Source organism: Mauremys mutica, chromosome 2 (assembly GCF_020497125.1).
Source record: "Mauremys mutica isolate MM-2020 ecotype Southern chromosome 2, ASM2049712v1, whole genome shotgun sequence".
Taxonomy (NCBI): domain Eukaryota; kingdom Metazoa; phylum Chordata; order Testudines; family Geoemydidae; genus Mauremys; species Mauremys mutica.
In genome coordinates this window covers 75872526-75894543 of record NC_059073.1, presented here as the reverse complement: position 1 = coordinate 75894543, position 22018 = coordinate 75872526, and the positions used below count along the sequence as shown (strand labels likewise).

Genomic DNA, 22018 nt, shown 5'->3' with positions numbered 1-22018 from the left:
ACACCCTACCCCCACCCCCAGTGCCCAGCTGCAGGAGTAAGAGTTATAGAAATATACTGAATCATAAAGTAGTGGATGAATCAGAATTACATTTGTTACATATGCCTTTCTTGTTATATAGTATTGTGCTTGGATAGTTTTTGGCTAGAGTTTCAGAGTATTCATTATCGAAAATGAAGAAAGAATTCATACATTCAGAACTGGGTGAGATTGCACGTGCAGTTCTGCTCACAGACTTGCTGTTCCAGCTCTCTGAAAAAAAAGAGTCAGAGGTCAGTTTCAGAAAGGAGGATTTCCCTCTCTTTTGCTTACAATTACAGGGCATGACTATTTTCACATTGGTGTAAAAATAATAACTCTTTACATCAATTTCATTAATCAAATCTCTGGCTCCTTCTTTGCTTCACTCCCCCACCTCCTTGTTTTCAGTGCCATCTATCCTCTACGTTTACACATTTGGGATTGTCCAGGCTAAACCTAAAGCACTTGGACAGGTATTTGCTAATTCAAAGTGTCTATTATTAATTATTTATATAAAAACTATGGTCAACTGTGTGTTCACTTAACATGTACAGGGAGAAAGAAGCAGTCTGTTGCTGGAGAGCCAAATAGCTGTAAGTTTGTTTGTTTGTTTAACCCTCCCCGCCTCACTCCCCCCCAAAAAAAGGAAAACTTGGGAATTTTGTTTCTGTCCTGAATAAAGGAGGAATGCAGACGTAAGAAAGAGTTTAGGGTGATTTTATTTATTTGCTTTGACCTTGAAGAAAGAGGGAATTAAGGAGTTCTGCTTAATCCTCAGACAAAAGGAATCAGTGAACTCCACTGTTTCTCTGATCCTGGAAAGGAGGGAACTTTAGGACTATATTTATTATATGCTCTAAAGAAAACACTTCTTGTTTTGGTTTCCTTTCTTGATTTGACTGAGATTCTTTACAGCAGAATGACCACGCACATGTAAGGACATTCCATATATTCCCCCTCTTTTCCCACTGCCTCTCTCTCCAATATTCAGAATATTAACTGAACTCCAGTCTTTGCAGGATAGGTGGGGTAGAGCAGTGGTCTCCAAACTTTTTTGATCGTGCACCCCTATCAGTAAAAAATGTTTGAGCACGCACCCCAAATATATGTATATTTATTTATGTATAAATTATATACATGTACTACTATATTAATATATTATGTACATTATAAAACATACAAAAATAGAAATTAAAAAAGGATGAGATAAAGATGAAATAAACAATATTTTTAAAATTTTTATTGTATTTTATTTATTAACCATAGAAAAAACCTTTTTGCTCTCTCAAAAAAAATTATTAATAATATTTTTTAGTGAGAGCAATGTGATTGAATATGCATTATTTTTTAAAATCTTGGTTTAACACTTTGTGATACGACGATTCGAAGGTCTGGATTAGAGTTAAGATGCGGGAGGGCGCTCAGAGTAGGGGTACGGGGTCTGGGAGGGAGTTAGGGTGCGGGAAGGCGCTCAGGGTGGGGGTGCGGGAGGAGGCTCAGGGCTGGGGCAGGCAGGAGGTGCCTTCCCTGGGGCAGCTCCTGTTTGGTGCAGGGGGTGTGTAGGTGGCTCTGCGCAATGCAGCACCACCCCCATTGCCACGATTCTGGGAGCTGCTCCCCTCCACACACACACACAGGTAAGGTCACCCGGAAGGTAGGGGCTTTAGGGGCTGCAGGGCCCTGGGCTAAGGGGGCCCCGGGGCCCTGGCCTGCAGCTCGACAGCCACTTTCGGAATGCGGCCCTGCGAGCATTAGCCGGAGGACTCAGGAGGAGCAGGGGCAGCCGCACAGCCAGCGGCGGGAGAGAAGCTGTGCTTTCCCTGTCAAAGCGCTGCTTTACCCTTCAAAGCCCTGCTTCTCTCCAGCTGGCTTTGAAAGGGAAAGCGCCGCTTCTTTCCAGCCGCTGGCTGTGCAGCTGCCCCTGCTCCTCCAGGGGCCAGAAAACTCAGGGCCACATTCCAAAAGGGGCTTTAGAGCTGCAGGCCAGGGCCCCGGGGCCCCCTTAGCCCAGGGCCCTGCAGCCCCTAAAGCCCCTGCATTCCGGGTGGCCCTGCCTGTGTGGGGGGGCCAGCTTCCCTGCTCATTCGCTCCCTCCCTCCTCTGGCCGCCCTCTTTGGAGACCACTGGGTTAGAACCCAAATACACCTCCACCCCGATATAACGCTGTCCTCAGGAGCCAAAAAATCTTACCGCGTTATAGGTGAAACCGCATTATATTGAACTTGCTTTGATCCGCCAGACTGCGCAGCCCCCCCCCCCCAGAGCACTGCTTTACCGCATTATATCCAAATTTGTGTTATATAGGGTCACGTTATATCGAGGTAGAGATGTATATATATATTTTCCCATTATAAATGGGATTATCTTTATTCTTTTGTAATACTCTTAAATTAACCCTAGATTCTGTAGAACCAAATACTTAAATAAAACTCAGATCATCCACTTCCCACGAGACATAAAATTCATGGCATGACCTTGTAGATTTTAACTCTTTTCTGTATGGGGGAGGGGGCCTTACACGCTAACTCAGATCTTTGCCATGATCAAAAAAACCGACATTAAAGGTGGAGGCCTATTAAACACCTAATCCTGCACTCACTGAGGCTGAAGGATTGTACCCTACAGACAGTATATTCTTCAGTGTTTTGACCATCCTAGTTTTACCACCAAGACAGCTGTGAACTTTTACAGTAGTTTTACCAAAGAGAAGTCCCTATTCTCACCTGTCTGTACTCAGAATTAGGGCTGAATTCCTTATTGCTCTTTTCCCTCAACATAGGTCTGTGTCTCAGAGGCTTCAGTCTCACTCTCCTGTCCTGGCAGGTTCGTAACAAACGTGGTATTGTGGCATAAGGGCTATCAGACACTAGCAAAGGGAAAAAATACAAAAAGAATTAGCAAGGGACAAAGGTTTGACTGGAAATCTGAAATGCACATGTAATATACGGGTGCAAGTGTCCCATTGTGAGATGGTTATGAACATAACCATCCACAGAAAGGGAAATTTAGGTTAGAAATTAAGAAAAACTTCTTACCTCTAAGCATAGTTAAACACTGGAACAAATTACCTAGGTTGTGGAAATGTGGAATCCCTGTCATGGGAGGTTTTTAAGAGCAGGTTAGACAAACATCTGACTGGAATGGTCCTAGATAATACTTAGTTCTGCCTCAGTGCAGGGAACTGGACCAGATGTGCTTTCCAGTCCTACATTTTTATGACATTATTGTGGCAATGGTATTGGAGGGGTCAGGACAGTCTGCAAACCTATTTCTGGACCGTCAACCCACCCCTCACCAGTTTCTCTGTAACATGGTATGCAGTATCAGAGCTCCTTTGTTACAGTGTAGTTCCATCACAATCGTTGCTCTTCTCTTCAGACAAGCAGGGGCTACAGCTTTCTCTTTTTCTTGTCACACATGCACAGTAAGAAGCATCGCACCCAACCCATTCTCTATTACATCAGAATCTTGGTGCCAGACAATCTGCCAGAATCTGAACTACATACAGAGCACCAAATGATTTAACTGAGAAGGGCCCAGCAGAGACAAAACTAGGCCCAAGTTCATACTTAAGATAATATGGTAATAATAGTTTTAGATTTAAAGCATATCCACTTCCCTCCCTACCTCCGAGGCAGTCAGAGAGCTGTACAATAGTCTCTAAGATGCCACAAGTACTCCTGTTCTTTTTAATAAAATGAATATAAATCAAAGGAAACCAACTTAGGAAAAATGTTTGGAGAAAAAAAAAGGGGAAGGAAATCTCTGGAGGTGGCATGGAAGTCCAGGGGTGAGGAGGAGGGAACTGGAAGACCACTGGAGAGTCAGGGAACAGGAGGAAAAAAGTCATAAGCAGGCACCCTCATAGTGATAAGCACTCTAAATTTGACTTCACTTTTCCATCTGCCAAATCCACTATCGCCAACTTCAAGAGAGCAAAAATCATGAGTCAGACCCCCCAAAACCATGAGATTGGCCCGAAAAATCATGACTTTAAAGAAAAAAAAAATTATACTGTGTTTTTTAGGCCAGTCTCTTGATGTTTGACCCCCCTCCACCCCCCCCCCCACACCCATCCCCAGGGTGTATGCATGTGACAATTAGTGTTGCCTGCTCTCCCACATGTACTGGATAACATGATTTTGGCCCCTGCTGCAGGTGCTCTGACCTCCACATCTGCTTGTCTCCTACCCAGCACTTAATCCTGTCCTCCAGTTCCCCATCAGTTATGTTCTCCACCCAACCTCCCTCAATTCAGCCCCCAGCCGCCATCATCACTACCCCATCAGTTCAGCCCCCACTACCTTATCAAACCCCACTACCCACAGCTCACCCTCTCAGCACTCACTCCATCTACTTAGAACCCACCATCAATACAGCCCCCTACCCCATCAGCTCCCATCATACTCACTTCAGCCCCCCTGCAGCCCCCAGGCCATAGCTCAGCTCTCCCAGCCTCACCTCTGCTCCTCTTAGGGTTCTTCACCCTCCCCAGGCCACGTCCCAGGCTAACAGCCAGAGCCCTGTCGCCTAGGACTGACAGCCAGAGCTCCACTGCACAAAACGAGTTCTATTGTGAGATCATGAGTGAGGCTTACTTTTACTTAAAAATTGCATCTCTCACCATAAATTTGTGAGAGATGGCATGTCTGCAAATCCTCATGCAATGTCAAGCACTTCCAAATCCCCTTTCCCTTGTTGTCAGCACTGACAAGTACTCCAACTTCCAAACCTTCCCTCCTCCCATTAGCAAGCCTCATTCTCAATCTGACCTACTTTTTCCACACTCTGCACCAATGACAGTATGTGCCCCTAAAAGAACGGTGTTCTCATTTTCCATATCAAAACATGATCTGCTAAGGAGAGTTAAATTAAAGTGATTATGCACAGAGAGAATATAATAGTTCTTACAGCTGGCAGTATCACTCAGGCTGGGTAGAGATGTCAACAGTTGGCTGGTGGGGAGCCCTATTAGCCGAGAAGCCTGGCAAAAATAAGTAAGACCACTGCATTTTCTATTCGGTGAGGTCTTCGGGTAGTCAGTGGGACTCTTCCGCTGAAAGCTCCTCCAGAAGTTTCTTTGCTTTAGCTCATAATAACTAGGAAAATAAAACTCAGTTACTATAACCTGAGGATGAAACTATCAACACACCATTGACCAAGGGCAATTTTTTCAAAAGTGCCAAAATGATTTGGGCTCCTAAGTCTAATTTCCAAAAGTCACTTAGGCTCCTTTGGCTATTGGTGTGTTTTGTATGAAAACAATAGAAAGATTATATTAAAACAGCTGTGTTGAGATCAGCAGAAGGCCTGAATAACATGGCTGCATGTAGCCTGAGCTTTGAGGGGATAGCAAAGGAATCTGCCTCCACTGACCCCAAAAACCTACTAAATTCCACGAAAGAAAAGCACAGAGTTTCAAGGATGGATTTGCCAAGAAAATAAACAAGTTTTAAAAAAAGATACCTCACTGAAAATAGTGTTTCTGGCTCACAGCATGGAGAGACCTCTCAGACACCACATGAAGATTTTGCAGCCAAATCAGACAGATATGCCAGGGCTGACGAAACTCTAATGGCAACCAAAACAGGCATTCTGGAGATGACCTCTGAGTTTAAGGCCATGAGAGATGATCTGATGACCAAACTTCTTGCAGTAAAGTAGGAAGTTGCAAACTTGGAAGAGCAAGTCACTGTGCTAGAGACTGGCCTCAGAGAAGCAAGTGAGAGAGAAACAGCCACAAAGCCACAGGGCATCTGAACCCCGAGCCTCTCCACCTGACTGTATGAATGATTTGTGGTTGAAAACTCATGAGAAATCATGTTCCCATGAGGTCCAGGCCATCCTGATGAGCAACAGAAAGATCTCCACTAGAACTACCGTATATTCCGGCGTATAAGACGACTTTCTATATTAAAAAACAACCCCCCAAAATCGGAAGTCGTCTTATACGCCGGGTATAACAGCGGGCGGCTGGGCTTTAAAAGGCTCTGAGCTCCCCGCCGCAGCGGGCAGCCTGGAGCCTTCTGATTCCCGGCCGCGGCTGGAATTTAAAAGGCTCTGCGCTGCCCGCCGCGGTGGGCAGCCTGGAGCCTTCTGATTCCCGGCCGCGGCTGGGATTTAAAAGGCTCTGGGCTCCCCGCCGTGGCGGGCAGCCCGGAGCCTTCTGACTCCCCGCCGCGGCTGGGATTTAAAAGGCTCTGGGCTCCCCGACGCGGCGGGCAGCACGGAGCCTTCTGACTCCCCGCCGCGGCTGGGATTTAAAAGGCTCTGGGCTTCCCGCCGCAGTGGGCAGCCCAGAGCCCTCTGATTCCCGGCCGCAGCGGGGATTTAAAAGGCTCTGGGCTCCCCGCCACGGCGGGCAGCCCAGAGCCCTCTGATTCCCGGCCGCGGCTGGGATTTAAAAGGCTCTGGGCTCCCCCCTCGGAAGGGGGGGTCGTCTTATAGGGCGAGTATAGGCCAAAACCTATATTTTAACTGTAAAATTAGGGGGTCGTCTTATACGCCCCGTCGCTCTATACGCCGGAAAATACGGTACATATGCTGTGTTGCCTCTAGACAGAATCCTTCTAGCTGTATTTGTACTGGTAGTGCCAAAATTCTTGTGTTAGGATTAGGATTCCATCCGCTAAGCAGCGTACAAGCTCAAGGCAAAATTCAGTTTCACTGTTTCCCTTGTACAATTTGCCAGTCAGTCAGCCTGTTTATGCTGGTCATTTGCACAATAACTAGGAAGAGAAACGTTTGTAAAAGATATGAAAATATGACTGTAAAACAATCATTTTTAGAGCAACTCCGAAAAAAATGTAAACTACTTTTAATTCATTTTCTGAAATAGTCTAGATTCCTAGTTGTTTGAGAGTTTTGTCATTAAAGTGAAATAAACATGGGTCCCTTAAATTACACCTCTAAAAACCTTTTTAGGCGCTGAAGTCAATGAGACCCAATTGTTCTGAAAATACATCCCCTTATTTAGAGGCTTAAATGTAGACTTGGACAGCAAAATTAGGTACCCATATTTGAAAATTTTGTGCTCAGCGAGACTTGCCAAAAAGCCCCAAAAAACACCACCATAAGAAATCTGTCACCACCAAGAAGAGAATCCAGACATTCTAACTCCCAGGCTTACTGGTCTTTAACTACAGTACTATATCTTTTCATACTGCTGGGGGAACTCTCCGCCAAAAAATTAAAAATTCTGCAAAATTGTGCATATTTTGTCAAAACAATGCAATATAATCACACCAGTTTCACTTATTTTGGTAATTTATTTAATCTACCATACAGGAAAAAAATCACAACTGTTCATAATTTCCTAAACACATTAAAATTTAGTTACAAATACTTGATAACCTCAATACTCTGCATTCCAGTTATAATCCTGGATTTTCATTTAAATTAAATTACAGAACACCAAACACCAAAATAAAAGTAAAGTAGAATGTAAGTCATATAGTTTTGCTAATCATTGTCCTGCATTTTTTTAATGGGCAAATAAAATAGATCCTGAGCTGTAATCTAACCCCATTGTGACACTCTGGCACAGAAAAAAGCAAGAAAGCACATCAATCTTCCTAGCTGAGAATTTCCTTACTGTCATTTACTAGAAGGCTCCTTTAAACCACCCTGGCAAGGTAAAGGAGCCTTAAAGCTTTTTTCCATTTTAGGCTCCTGGGGCAATTGATTAAGAATGGGAACAATTAACTGACAATGGGAACATTAGCAGCCTGCCTTCTTAGTTGTTACACTTCTGTTCTGCCTCAGGGAACAGAGCCTGCCTCACAAAGCCCTACCCTCCAAGTAGTGATACTATATGGGTATGTCTACACTACGGGATTATTCCGATTTTACAGAAACCGATTTTTTAAAACAGATTGTATAAATTGAGTGCACGCGGCCACACTAAGCACATTAATTCGGCGGTGTGCGTCCATGTACCAAGGCTAGCGTCGATTTCCAGAGCGTTGCACTGTGGGTAGCTATCCCGTAGCTATCCCACAGTTCCCGCAGTATCCCATAGTTGGAATTCTGGGTTGAGATCCCAATGCATGATGGGGCAAAAACAGTGTCGCGGGTGATTCTGGGTAAATGTCATCACTCAATCCTTCCTCCGTGAAAGCAACAGCAGACAATCATTTCGCGCCCTTTTTCACCTGGATTGCCCTGGCAGACGCCATAGCATGGCAACCATGGAGCCTGTTTTGCCTTTTGTCACTGTCACCGTATGTGTACTGGATGCTGCTGACAGAGGCGGTACTGCAGTGCTACACAGCAGCATTCATTTGCCTTTGCAAGGTAGCAGAGACGATTACCATCCCTATTGCACTGTCTGCCATTGTAAATTGGCAATGAGATGATGGTCAGTCATTTTGCACCGTTTGCATTTGGAAATTGGCGATGACGGTTATCAATCCTTTTGTACTGTCTGCTGCTGTCATGGGTGCTCCTGGCTGGCCTCGCTGAGGTCGGCCGGGGGCGCATGGACAAAAATGGGAATGACTCCCTGGGTCATTCCCTTCTTTATGTTTTGTCTAAAAATAGAGTCAGTCCTGCCTAGAATATGGGGCAAGTGTACTAGAGAACCAGAGAGCACAGCCGCTCCGTGTCAGAGTCCCAGAGATCCCGCAGAAATGATGAGCTGCATGCCATTCAAGGGGGTGCCCCTGCAACAACCCCACCCGTTGCTTCCCTCCTCCCCCAACCCTCCTGGGCTACCGTGGCAGTGCCCCCCATTTGTGTGATGAAGTAATAAAGAATGCAGGAATAAGAAACACTGACTTTTAGTGAGATAAAATGAGGGGGAGGCAGCTCCAGCTGCTATGATAGTCCAGGCAGGACATTAAAGGGGTGGGGGGGAGAGAGGAGCGCAGCCTCCCGTTGCTATGACAGTCCAGGAAGTACAGAATCTTTTCTTTAGACATGAAAGGGGCGGGGGGCTGATGGAGCTCAGCCTCCAGTTGCTATGATGAGGACCGTTACCAATCCTTTTGTACCATCTGCCGGGAATAACCGGGAGTCATTCCTATTTTTACCCAGGCGCCCTGGCCGACCTCACCGAGGCCAGCCAGGAGCACTCACGGGCTGATGATGACGATGGATAGCAGTCATATTGTACCGTCTGCCACCGGGAAGGGGATGCTGGTGTTCAGCGCTGCAGCACCCCGTCTACCAGCAGCATGCAGTAGACATAGGGTGACATTGAAAAAAGGCGAGAAACGATTTTTTTCCCTTTTCTTTTGGGGGGGGGAGGGTGTAAATTGACGACATACACCCTGAAACACCCGGGAAATTTTTTTTGACCCTTCAGGCATTTGGAGCTCAGCCAAGAATGCAAATACTTTTTGGAGACTGCGGGGACTGTGGGATAGCTGGAGTCCTCAGTACCCCCTCCCTCCCTCCATGAGCGTCCATTTGATTCTTTGGCTTTCCGTTACGCTTCTCACGCAGCACTGTGTTGAGTCCCTGCTGTGGCCTCTGTCTATCATAGCCTGGAGATTTTTTCAAATGCTTTGTCATTTCGTCTTCTGTAACGGAGCTCTGATAGAACAGATTTGTCTCCCCATACAGCGATCAGATCCAGTATCTCCCATACGGTCCATGCTGGAGCGCTTTTTGGATTTGGGACTGCATCGCCACCCGTGCTGATCAGAGCTCCACGCTGGGCAAACAAGAAATGAAATTCAAAAGTTCGCGGGGCTTTTTCTGTCTACCTGGCCAGTGCATCCAAGTTCAGATTGCTTTCCAGAGCAGTCACAATGGTGCACTGTGGGATACCACCTGGAGGCCAATACCGTCGATTTGCAGCCACACTAACCCTAATCTGACACGGCAATACCGATTTCAGCGCTACTCCTCTCGTTGGGGAGGAGTACAGAAATCGGTTTAAAGAGCCCTTTATATCGATATAAAGGGCCTCATTGTGTGGACGGGTGCAGGGTTAAATCGGTTTAACGCTGCTAAATTCGGTTTAAACACGTAGTGTAGACCAGGCCTATGAGGGTCAGCAACTATTTCTAGATGCAGTGATCAGTCATTTCACATCTGGAGCAAAGAAAAATACATGTAAAAGGAATTGGCAGTTTTCACTGCCATTAGAAAATGGCTGCCACTGACACTATTTAGCTCATTTGGGGAAAACCTATTATACTCCATACCTGTGCTGACTTTCCAAAGTGCTGGGGGTTGCTCGACCCCAGATCTGCCCCAGGCCCCACCCCCACTGCACCCCTTCCCCCAAAGCCCGAGCCTGCCCCACCCCACCTCTTCCCACCCGTTTCACCTGTTTCACCCCCTGCCATGTTTCACCCCCCTTTCACTTCCCATCCCTGCCTCTCCTCTTCCTACCCACTTCTGCCCCCTCTCCCGAGCTCGCCCCAAACTCACTCCTCCCCGCTCCCTCCCAGCGAAACAGCTGCCTGTGGTCGGTGAGAGGCACTGGGAGGGAGGGGAAGGAGCTGATCCGTGGGGCCCGCCAGTGGGCAGGAGGCACTGGGGGGTGAGGGGAAGCTGATAGAGGGGCTGCTGGTGGGTGCTCAGCACCCACCATTTTTTCCCTGTGAGTGCTCCAGTCCCCTGAGTCTGAGCCTATGGTACTCCAACTGCATGGTAGTGTAATAGGCAGTGTTACCAGCCCCGCCTATTATTAAGGTTGCCAAACACTTCCCACTGTAAAGGTACGTCTACACTACCCGCCGGATCGGCGGGTAGCGATCAATCTATCAGGGATCGATTTATCGCGTGTAGTGTAGACGCGATAAATCGATCCCTGATCGCTCTCCCGTCGACTGCTGAAGTCCAGCAGTGCGAGAGGCGGAAGCAAAGTCGACGGGGGAGCTGCGGCCGTCGATCCAGCGCCGCTAGGATGCGAAGTAAGTAATTTTAATTCAATCTAAGATATGTCAACTTCAGCTACGCTATTCTCGTAGCTGAAGTTGCATATCTTAGACTGACACCCACCCTACCCCCCACCCCCAGTGTAGACCAGGCCTAAGACCCTGTTTTCAGTTGCTTATAACTGTACCAAACTTCAACTGTTCAGGCTGACAATTTCCATGTTAAGTGTCTCACTGAGGCTGACTCCGGGGAAATTTTCAGCCAAAACAATTCATCTGTTTCAGAGAACAAATTTAGGGAAAAATATATTATTTCTGAACATTACAAAAAAATCTGGTGACTTGTTCTTTGGAAAGCTCTACTGCTTCCATACTTTGGAGCAGGGACGTGAAGTTTGGCAGGGGGTGACTTTTGTTTCAGGGATGTGCTATTCACCATCCCCATGAAATTCGGTCCAACTTTCATGAAGTTATAAGCCTTTTTTGGGGAAAAAAAAATCACAGTTCCCCCATGGTCAGTAAAGGCTTGCTAGAGCTTACCAGCTAAAATCACCAGATTCCATCCTCACTGAGTATCCTTGAGCTTCTGACAGTTCTCAGGGCTGACCAGACTGCAAATGTATCATCCCCCTCACCTCCAGCATGTGCCGGGACTGCACATGTACCATCCCCATAGAGCAACTGATCATGCTCCCCAGCCCTGGGTAATAGGGATGAAGCCAGACTTCCCTGTATTGGCTCCTCCAGGCTGCATAGGAACTGAATGCAAGGAGCTTTTCTGGCACCCTGGCAGCAGGAAAAAAGTAGCCATCTGACTGTAATGCAGAGGGAACAATAGCTGAACCAACCTAGGGCATTGCAGGAGAGCATGAAGGGAGCAGATTGAGACAAGGAGTCTGAGGGCAGAGCATGGGATTAGAGGCTGGCGGGGGGGCAGGGATTGGGACTGGCTGCACAAGGAGACTAGATCTGGGAGTGGGGTTGGTGTGAAGGTAAGCTAAGAATGGCTAGACAAGGAGACTGGGAGTGGGGGGGGAGACTGGGACTTGAATGGGGAGCCAATGGCGGGGTAGTGACAGGAATGGGACAGAGAAGGTTGGAGGGAGCGGGGCAGAAGAGGTCAGTCTTGAAGGTAGAAGAGTCTATGATCAACAATGAACACTTGTCTCCAGAGGCTGGAATAGAACCCAAGATCCTTGAGTTTCACCATTCCTCTACTATCAACAAATACCTGTGAAAACCACTGCTTAAGTGTCCCATTCCCATCTATCCTCCACGCAAAGGATAACAACCTACTACTGTCATCAGCTACTCTGTTAATTCACATGGTAGAGGTCTGTGCAGTGCATCTAAAAGTTCCAACTCTGCTGGTGACCCATGTGGATGTCAATATGATGCCACATGATGGGATTTCTGATTTTTCAGTTTGCTTTTTTACATGCAAAAAGCCACTTTAAAAATTATCACATCTCACTTTAAAAGATTATCCAAGCTGAGAACTCAAAAAGGTAGTAAATGCCAAAATTAAGGTTGCCTGTGCAACCCCTTGTGCATATGCACGATGATATAGTCTTTATTTACACAATCACATACCAATTTTTCCAACCTTTTGAGAGGATGAATAAGTTCCCACAATCTTACAATCCCCACCTCATTTGTTTCAGAAGTTGGAAGGCGTGCAGAGAATGGGACAGGGGATTGCAAGAAGAGAGAGTACATTTATGTGGTTATGGTAGTTGAATGCCACCCTGGAGAATTGGGTCCCACAGCAACCAGTTAATGGCCCTATGCTACTTAATATTTTTATCAATGATCTGAAAGAAAACAAAATGATACAAAGATTGGGGGAGTGGTAAATAATGAGGAGGACAGATCACTTGGTAAGTTGGACACAAGCAAACAATATGCATTTGAATACAGCCAAATGTAAAGTTATACATGTAGGAACAAAGAATAGAGACTACACTTACAGGATGGGAGACTATGAAAAAGACTTAAGGGTTATAAACTCCCAGTGCAACACTGTAGTCAAAAGCCTAATGCAATTCTTGGAGAATCACCAGAGAAACACAAAATGGAGCTAGGATGAACTCTAAACTAAACAGTCAGCTACTTTAACAGTATAACCTCAATACTGGACTTCAATATTAGCACATCTCTTGGTTTGAAACCCAAGACCTGGGGCAGAAGTGAAGTTGTATTATGTTACCAACTGAGTAATCCTGACACTGAGTAACTATGACAGTGCATAGCACAGGATAATCAGAATGTTTTAAATTAATACTAACTCTTTATTTGTGTACCATTTATTAAGAATGGGTTGGCACTGCCACTCACCTTACAACTTCCTTCTCTGATTTAATCGGCAGAGCTGACATCTCTACCAGCTTTGTAAGAACTTCAAAGAAGAGAGTCTCTACACTATAAGGGTCATGTATTATGCTCTCTTTGGGCCGAACTGAGGAGAAAATACAGAAGATCAGTTTAAAGGGCATTCCACAGACTATCTCCACCGTAAACATTTCACCCAAAGAGGTATATTAAAACAAAATTTAATATTACCCAGAATTTTAATGAACATAAACCAAAGAATGTGACACTGCCTGGGTGCCAATTGCTAAAGAAACTCACAAGATGCAAATTCTAGAAGTTTTTCTGAAAGGAAAAAGAAAAATTACTTTGGCAGTCTGGTTGAATTGCTGGCTTGGAAGTCTTAGACTTGTCTGATGAACTAAAAAGCTGTATGTTTACAGTATTTAAGTTTTTCCTTCCAAGGTGTGAAGAAAAGGTCAGGTCTGGATGTGACACTGCACCCCATATTCTTCACAGTGATATTATATGATTATGACATAATTATGATGTACTTTATGCAAGGTACGTCATCTGAGGTGTCATTGGAAAGTTATAATTTGATTAATATGATTATCCTATTTGTATGCATGTACCATTTTTGTATCTGAAGCTATTAATATTGACTATGTACCTGTAGTTATAGAACTCCTCACTTAAAGTCATCCTAGTTAACATTGTTTCGTTGTTACATTGCTGATCAATTAGGGAACATGCTTATTTAAAGTTGCGGAATGCTCCCTTATAACGTTGTTTGACAGCTGCCTGCTTTGTCCACTGCTTGCAGGAAAAGCAGCCTATTGCAGCTAACTGGTGGGGGCTTGGAATCAGGGTGGACCAGATGCCCCCCCCATCAGCTCCCTGCTCCTCTAAGTTCCCTGTGCAGTAGCCGCCCGGCAGGCTACCAATTTCTGGCAGTTCAGCTGTCCCTCCCCGCACTGTGCTGCTCCTGCGCTCTGCCTTGGAGCTGCTCCCACCCGGGAGCCTCCTGCTTGCTGTGCAGGGGAGGGGGAAAGAAAGGGGTTAATGTCAGGGTGTCCCCCTCTCCCCTACTCCTGCCTCCCACTTACCCCTTCTCCATATAGAGCAGGATGGGGACATGACAGGGCTCAGGACAGAAAGAGCCTGCTGGTCGCAGCTGCTGTCTCAACTTCCTGATCTTTTTAAAGGCAATGTACTTAGAGTGCTGTCAGCGTACTTCAAGAGGCAATGCACATTCTCTCTCTCTCTCTCACACACACACACACACACACACACACACACGGTGTGTGTCTCTGTCTGCCATGCTGTCTCCCCTCCCTCCATTCCTGCTGCCTTGTAGAGTGTTAGGCTACATTAACAACAATGTGTTAACCCTTGAGAGCTCAACCGAATGCTAGTTCATCATTTAGCAGTAAGGCATTCCCTGGGAAATATCCCACCCTCTGACTTCACCATCTCAACCAAACTTCACAATCATCATTGCTGTGTACAATATTAAATTGTTTGTTTAAAACTTATACTGTGTGTGCCTATAATATAGCTTTTTGTCTGGTGAAAAAAATTCCCTGGAACCTAACCCCTCTATTTACATTAATTCTTATGGGGAAATTGGATTTGCTTAACATCGTTTCACTTAAAGTCGCATTTTTCAGGAACATAACTACAACGTTAAGCGAGGAATTACTATACACCTGTAACCAGGGCCGTCCCTAGGAGGGGGTGCGGGGCCAGGGACAACCCCCTGCACTCATCTGGCCCAGGCCCTACCCTGCCTCCACCTCTTCCCCCAACCCCCGCCCTGCCTCTTCCTGCCCCTGCTCCACCCCCATTCCACCTCTTCCCCCAAGCCTCCTCCCCAAGCGATGCCAGGAGCCAGCGGAGTGGGCCAGCGCCAGGCCCCCCACTGCTGCTGGTGCCAGGCCCCCCTACTAACTCCCCAGGCCGCCCAGGACCCCACATCCCAAGGCGCGGGGCCCCCCACAGCGCAGGGCCTGGGGCGGTTGCCCTGGTCCGTCCTATGGACAGGCAGCTATGCCTGTAACATCCACTAGACAAGATGCTTACAGTCTAGATAGTGGGTGGGGAAGGGCCTATTCAGGGCAATGGGCCTTAGGAAAAAACAAGAGGCCTTAGGAAAAGCTATCTACCTGGGAAGCCTTCCTGAGAACGTTACAGACAGCCTCCAAGTAATGGCTACTATGATGCTACAAGGACATGATGATGGACTCCATCTTGGGATGTCAGTATTTTTCCACAGACTGGTCTGGGAACCAAGCTTGGAAACGAAGGGTTCCTGCCATATGCAAAAGCTATATAAGGGAGGGAGTGACATCATCTGGTGTTCTTCACTCCCCACCCAAGAAGACTCCTGGAAACACCTGAGGAACAAAGACTGAACTGGGGGAAGTGCTGGACCTAGGCTAAAGGGATTTCTAGCCTGTGAATGAAACACCTTGGGTTTCCAAGCTATAAAACAAGTGCAGATTGCCCCTTAAGAATCTGCAGCCTGCCTATATCACCTCTTAGGGTGAAAAGCTGCTATTCATATCCAATCTATTTAGTATATTAAGCTTAGTTTGAGTTTTTTGTTTATTTGCTAGGTAATCTGCTTTGATCTGTTTGCTATCACTTAAAATCTATCTTTTGTAGTTAATAAATTTGTTTTTGCTTTATCTAAACCAGTGAGTTAGAGTGAAGTGTGTGGGAATCATAACTCAGGGGCAAAGGGTATTGCATATTCCTCTCCACATAGAGGGAGGGGGCGAATTTGATGAGCTTATGCTGTACAGTTCCCTGTGCAGCGCAAGATGGTAACATTTTGGGTTTATACTCTGGAGGGGGTGCACACCTGGGAAGCTGGGAGTTGCCTTAACTTCAGCCTTCCTATGTGGGGGCTGGTCAGAGAGCCTGCATGTAACTGCAACTCCTACAGGTGTCCCTACCTGTATATATGCTGGTGAAAGTGCAGCCGGGAGGGCTTTGCAGTTAGTCGCAGCAGTATAGTATGAGGGGGAGCCCAGGCTGGTGGGTCGAAGGCTCAGTGGTGCCCCAGTTCTAGGTGGCACCCCAGAGGGAACCCGTCACACCGGACTCTAACCTTATAACAGAATAGTAGCCTCACTTCAGAGCACATTATCGGCGTTGAGAGAAACCCATTTTTTGTTATGGAAAAGGTTATTGTTTACAATTCCAAATAATTATGTGCAGCATACCTGTATACACATAAGTTCCGTTATATTAATTTCTTTTTTTTGGCTGTTATTTCTTGAAGCCTGGTTCAATTTCCCTTTCTTATTTTTGTAAATTTGTATGTAGTCCATTACTAGTATTAGACTCCATAAATAAATATTATATTTTAATCTGTTTTCTCCTGCCTTGTGGAGGCTTCTTTATTTTAAATATCAGTAAAGATACACACAGAGAGGGAAAGAGTACCACATGACTACCTTTGAAGCATGCTACTCAATATTCAAAGAGGGATCCAAGGAGAATACCATTCTTGGTTAAATTAAACACTTAAAATATGGATTAATTTGGTGGCAGCAAAATCCTAGGCAATATGAAAGGGGAAAGGAATGTATAAGTCTTTCCTCTTAACTAGTTATTTTCATTCTTTTAAGGTTTTGGGGGATGAAGCGTATCCTGCCATAATCTTAACGGACACTAACTGTAGTTTTCATTTGATAACCTCCTAGGTTTTTTATATAGTTTTAGTGTTCCTTAAAGCATAGCTTCCCACTGTCAGGGAAAAGAGCTGTCCCTGCCTGGGAATCAGACAGAAACTACACTGCTGAAGCTGCTCCTAACTATGTTGACTCTTCTGAAGAGTGTGGGAGGCTGTGATATGCCTCAAAATCTTTGTCCATGCTGCATTTTATCCTTGTTTAAAAAGTTACGGAAAGTACACCAAGAGCAACGCTCCACATTTTAGCAAGTGATGACAAACTGTCATCTGGAGGGAACTTCCATGAAGTAGTCTGTATCACCACTCCACTTCCCCAAACACTCAGTAGATTCTCATGGACTTCTGGAAATTGGATACAGTCAGGAGCAACTGCAGCAGCAGGGTGTGTGCCTGCATCACATCAGCAGGTCTGTGTTGTGCTCCCCCCTTCTCTCCCACCAGTATTAAGGATGCATCTCAACCTACAAATATGTTAAATGTGGGACATCTAAAAGTGCAATAGACACCATCTGGGTTAATACTGGGGTACCGAAACAATGACCTCTCATTTAAAAGACTGAGTCTTTAAAGCTTGTGCTAAAGAGTCAGGCTCTCAAGCTGTCACACACTCACATCCTCTGCAGACTGGGCACAAAAGGGGACACTTAACACAAACTGACAGGTGAATTACACAAACAAGTGGGTGACAAATGACTGAAATGTGAAACTATTTTGGAAATTCACACCAGAATTTTCCACATAATCAGTTTTTAAGTACAAACCCTGTTCTAAAAAGAGGTCTTTTCACTGTGGGAATCACATGCAACTGTAACATCTCCCCAAACAGGTGAGTAACAGGGTATGAATCCCTTGATCTCCTGACATTAGCTATTCATAAGTTTTCTCCTTGACATGCTAGTAGTCTCTCACTATGTCTCACTCGTCCTTTCAGATTCTTGGGTTGGAGCTACTAGGAACCACCTGGTCTGGCTACCAAGAACTTGACACCAAGATGAGCCAGCAGAATAGTTCTTTATCTCTGTGCAGGGTCCTAAAACTCAACATTCTGTCAAACTTACCTTACAACAATTAAAGTTTTCAAGCTATGAACTGTATTCTCTGAATCCTAACCTATATCACTGGATTGTCAAGATGCCAGTTTCCTATTTGACTGCTGACTAAACTTTTATATTATCTTCAAGACATTTTCGAAGTTATTTTAGATGACTGACTTATTAGTGACAGGTTTCCGAGTAGCAGACGTGTTAGTCTGTATGCGCAAAAAGGACAGGAGTACTTGTGGCACCTTAGAGACTAACACATTTATTTGAGCATAAACTTTCGTTGGCTACAGCCCACTTCATCAGATGCATGGAATGGAACATATAGTAAGAAGATATATATACATACAGAGAACATGAAAAGGTGGAAGTTGCCATACCAACTCTAAGAGACTAATTAATTAAGATGAGCTATTATCAGCAGGAGAAAATAAAACCTTTTGAAGTGATAATCAAGATGGCCCATTCCAGACAGTTGACAAGAAGGTGTGAGGATACTTAACATGGGGAAATAGATTCAATTTGTGTAATGACCCAGCCACTCCCAGTCTCTATTCAAGCCCAAGTTAATGGCATCTAGTTTGAAAATTAATTCTAGTTCAGCAGTTTCTCATTGGAGTCTGTTTTTGAAGCTTTTCTGTTGCAGAATTGCCACCTTTAAGTCTGTTACTGAGTGACTAGAGAGGTTGAAGTGTTCTCCTACTGGTTTTTTAATATTATGATTCCTGATGTCAGATTTGTGTCCATTTATTCTTTTGTGTAAAGACTGTCAAGTTTGGTCAATGTATATGGCAGAGGGGCATTGCTGGCACATGATGGCATATATCACATTGGTAGATGTGCAGGTGAATGAGCCCCTGATGGCGTGGCTGATGTGATTAGGTCCTATGATGACAACTTCCACTTTTTCATGTTCTCTGTATGTATATATACCTTCTTACTATATGTTCCATTTTATGCATCTGATGAAGTGGGCTGTAGCCCACGAAAGTTTATGCTCAAATAAATGTGCTAGTCTCTAAGGTGCCACAAGTACTCCTGTTCTTTTTGACTTATTAGTATTTAGAATATTCTTTATGTTATTCTCAAGATTTCCTTTTATATCAATATCAGTTTCTCTAATGCACAATCTCAATTCTTCTCCCATTATCAATGAGAGTTTTGCCAGTAGAAAAAAGGAAGAAGGATCAGATATTTTCACTGTACAGTTCTTACCCATAGATTGAGCAAAGCGCTGGTCATCTGTCAGAACAGTTACAAAGTCTGTGAAATTCACCTGCCCATCACCTGCCAAATAAAGGAAAGGTCAGCCATGGAGAAAATAAACGACATGATAGACTATGTAAAGCAATAAAACCATCAATTAGAAAATATTATCTATATTAATATGGATTTATTTTCATTTTCTTTCATGGTTACACTGGAATTTAGCATCTCTAATTTGAATAAAAATCAAATAATTTAACCAGGTGCCTAGTTACAGAGACACAACCAATCTGATATTCCATAAAACAGAGAAAATAAAATCAGCAGACACCAGAAAAAAACAGAAAGAGCATGGGGACAGGAAAAATGAAAGCCAAATAGATATAGAATGGGTTCTACTCAGTTTGGGATTCAGTTTTAGTATCTCATATGCAAACATGGGGCCTGATTCTCACAAGTGCTCAGCACCTCTCCAGACTAGGCCTATTATTATTATTATTAATAATTATTTGAATGACCGTAGTGCCTAGAAGTCCTAGTTATGGACCAGGACCCCATTGTGCCTTGTACAATCACAGAACAAAAAGACAGTCCCTGCCCCACAAGGGATTTACAATCTACAATCTGTATTCTCACATGCACAAACCAATGCCATCCCCAAGTATCTCTCACTGACACATGCATATACACACATGCTCAGCCACGTTGTCCACAATACCACCCATGCACACACATGCTCCATCAACAAATATGTATTACTTTTCTGAAAACATACCATCAATATCTGCTCGATTCAGTGCCTCATGGATTTCTTGATGGGTTACATTAATGCCCACACTGTGCAGAATCAGCTTCAGACCACGCATCTTAATGTTACCCTCTGTGCTGCTGAAAACCTTGAAGACATCTTTGAATGCTGCAAACATATGTAAAGCACTGAAAGTTAGTCAGATTTTTCATGCGTGTCTACTGCAACGAAATAACAAGTTTATGTACTGTACTTCCTGAAACAAATGGCTACTCTTAACATTGTCTCTATCTACTCTCTTCAGCCTGTTTAGCACCAGCCACCTTTTTGTCCCTTTCCAAAAATCTATTTAGGTTGCAAGGGCCTTCTCCCCTATAGTCCGTGTCATCTGGGCCTGCCCTCCTGCATCTATCTGCATAATTGATTCTCCTTCTTGCATTAAACTAAAACTTCTTTCCTTTCTTGACTATATTTCAATTCCTTTCTTACTCTATTATTTTTTATTTTAAAATATTTTAAAAGCCTTTTATTTTGATTTGTAAAGCAATGTGTGATACACTTACTAGTAGTAATGGAATGAAAATGAGCAACACCCCCTTTAAATCACCAATGCAAAACAATTTTTAAAACCACTAATTTACATGACTGAAGACTGAGTTGAAGAAGTGAGTCAAGGAGGTTCTACATTACCTGCTATTTGCTTTTGAGTTAAGAGTTCCTCATGCTCTCCTGGAATATCCAGAAGACTGAAGAGACCAGATAGATTTCTGCTCCTGCTGCAAGGACACATATTTAACAACATGATTTCTCCTCGTTGTCTTCCCGTTCATGGACAGTCTTAGCCCTACCCAACTTATTAGATCAAATAACACCACAGTCCAAGGTGACAATATTAACTCAGTATGTTAATTAGAATATATGTAATTTGGTATCATTATTTCTAATTCTCTCTCTTTGGCACAGTTTTCAGGACTTCCATAGTGGCGCTACAGCCATGAAAGAGACATGGATGGGGGAACCACATATGCTAGCATTAGTCACAATGTATTTGTGTGGCTGCTCACCTATATGTAAGCAGAGTCTGATTGAGCTCTCCCCTGACATCTAGAGATAAGCTGTGGAAAAAGATATCAGAAGCTGATCTCATTTACATGGACACACCCACCCTGCCTAGGTGCTCAGCATGATGGGATTGCTTGCCCAAATGATCACTTGTGGCTGGTGTTGGATCCCCAGTTTCCTTGTTATTGGGGCAGGAGTAATAAAGGGTTTTTATCCTTGTTATATGAACTGAGGGCAGCAGAACTGACCTGGCATACCCCAATGGAGGGATTCACCCTCAACTAAATGGCATTCGCTAGGCAGGGGACATGGGTTCCAAAGCCCAATGAGTTGAGAGACAGTGGAGGTAAGTGTGTGTACCTGGTGGTGTGCACCTGGTTTAAGGGTTCTAGACACAATTTGACCTTTCCTCTCTCCATAGCATAATAAAAGAGCTAATTTTGACTCAATGGAGAATCTTGTTACATGCTGCAGAGCTTAAATTGCTGATACACAGGTTTAAGTATTAGATCAGTGGTTCTCAAAATTTTGCACTGGTGACCTCTTTCACATAGCAAGCCCCTGAGTGTGACCCCCCCACTTATAAATTTAAAAGGCTTTTTTATATATTTAACACCATTAGAAATGCTGGAGGCAAAGTGAGGTTTGGGGTGGAGGCTGACAGCTTGTGACCCCCTCCATGTAATAACCTCACAACCCCCTGAGGGGTCCCGACCCCCAGTTTGAGAACCCCTGCATTAGACCTACTTTGGGACAGTGTCTTTATTGCAAAAGACTGCCCAGTGTGCACCAGCAGTGAGGCTCCCCTACTAACTGCTGAAATCACTGAGAGCTGTGTTCAGTGTGTGAAGGGCCCTGAAGACATCTTGGTGAGTGTCAGTCTGGCAGCTGGTGGAGAGGCGTGAGTGCCCGAGCAGTGCAGTGTGTAAGGTGCCTCGTTACCTCCCGCTCCGGCCTTCAACACAGGGTGTGAGTTGAACACTGAGGATGAACCTGTGAATTCTGGGCTGCATTGGCCAAGGACAGCAACTGTGAGTGGGGTACAGAGTAGGGATGGGCATGTTAAAGGGACTTTTGGATTGCTGGACTTAAG

At 44.8% G+C, this 22018-nt stretch overlaps 1 protein-coding gene across 3 annotated transcripts in view; it reads right to left on the bottom strand.

Annotated features, from left to right (window-relative positions):
* The window catches only part of LOC123363479 (spermatogenesis-associated protein 21-like), a 31918-nt gene continuing 9900 nt past the window's right edge, over nt 1-22018 (bottom strand). Inside the window, exons 5-11 of one of the 3 annotated variants that reach the window (XM_045004464.1) lie at nt 20554-20636; nt 19891-20031; nt 19125-19196; nt 13191-13311; nt 4933-5120; nt 2745-2887; nt 2-252 (exon numbers count right to left, since the gene is read on the bottom strand). In XM_045004464.1, the coding sequence (XP_044860399.1) occupies nt 229-252; nt 2745-2887; nt 4933-5120; nt 13191-13311; nt 19125-19196; nt 19891-20031; nt 20554-20636 (772 nt within the window). In that variant the 3' untranslated portion in view covers nt 2-228. Of the gene's footprint in view, nt 253-2744; nt 2888-4932; nt 5121-13190; nt 13312-19124; nt 19197-19890; nt 20032-20553; nt 20640-22018 lie in introns of all 3 variants that reach the window. The other 2 variants (XM_045004463.1, XM_045004465.1) reach the window with 2 other exon arrangements.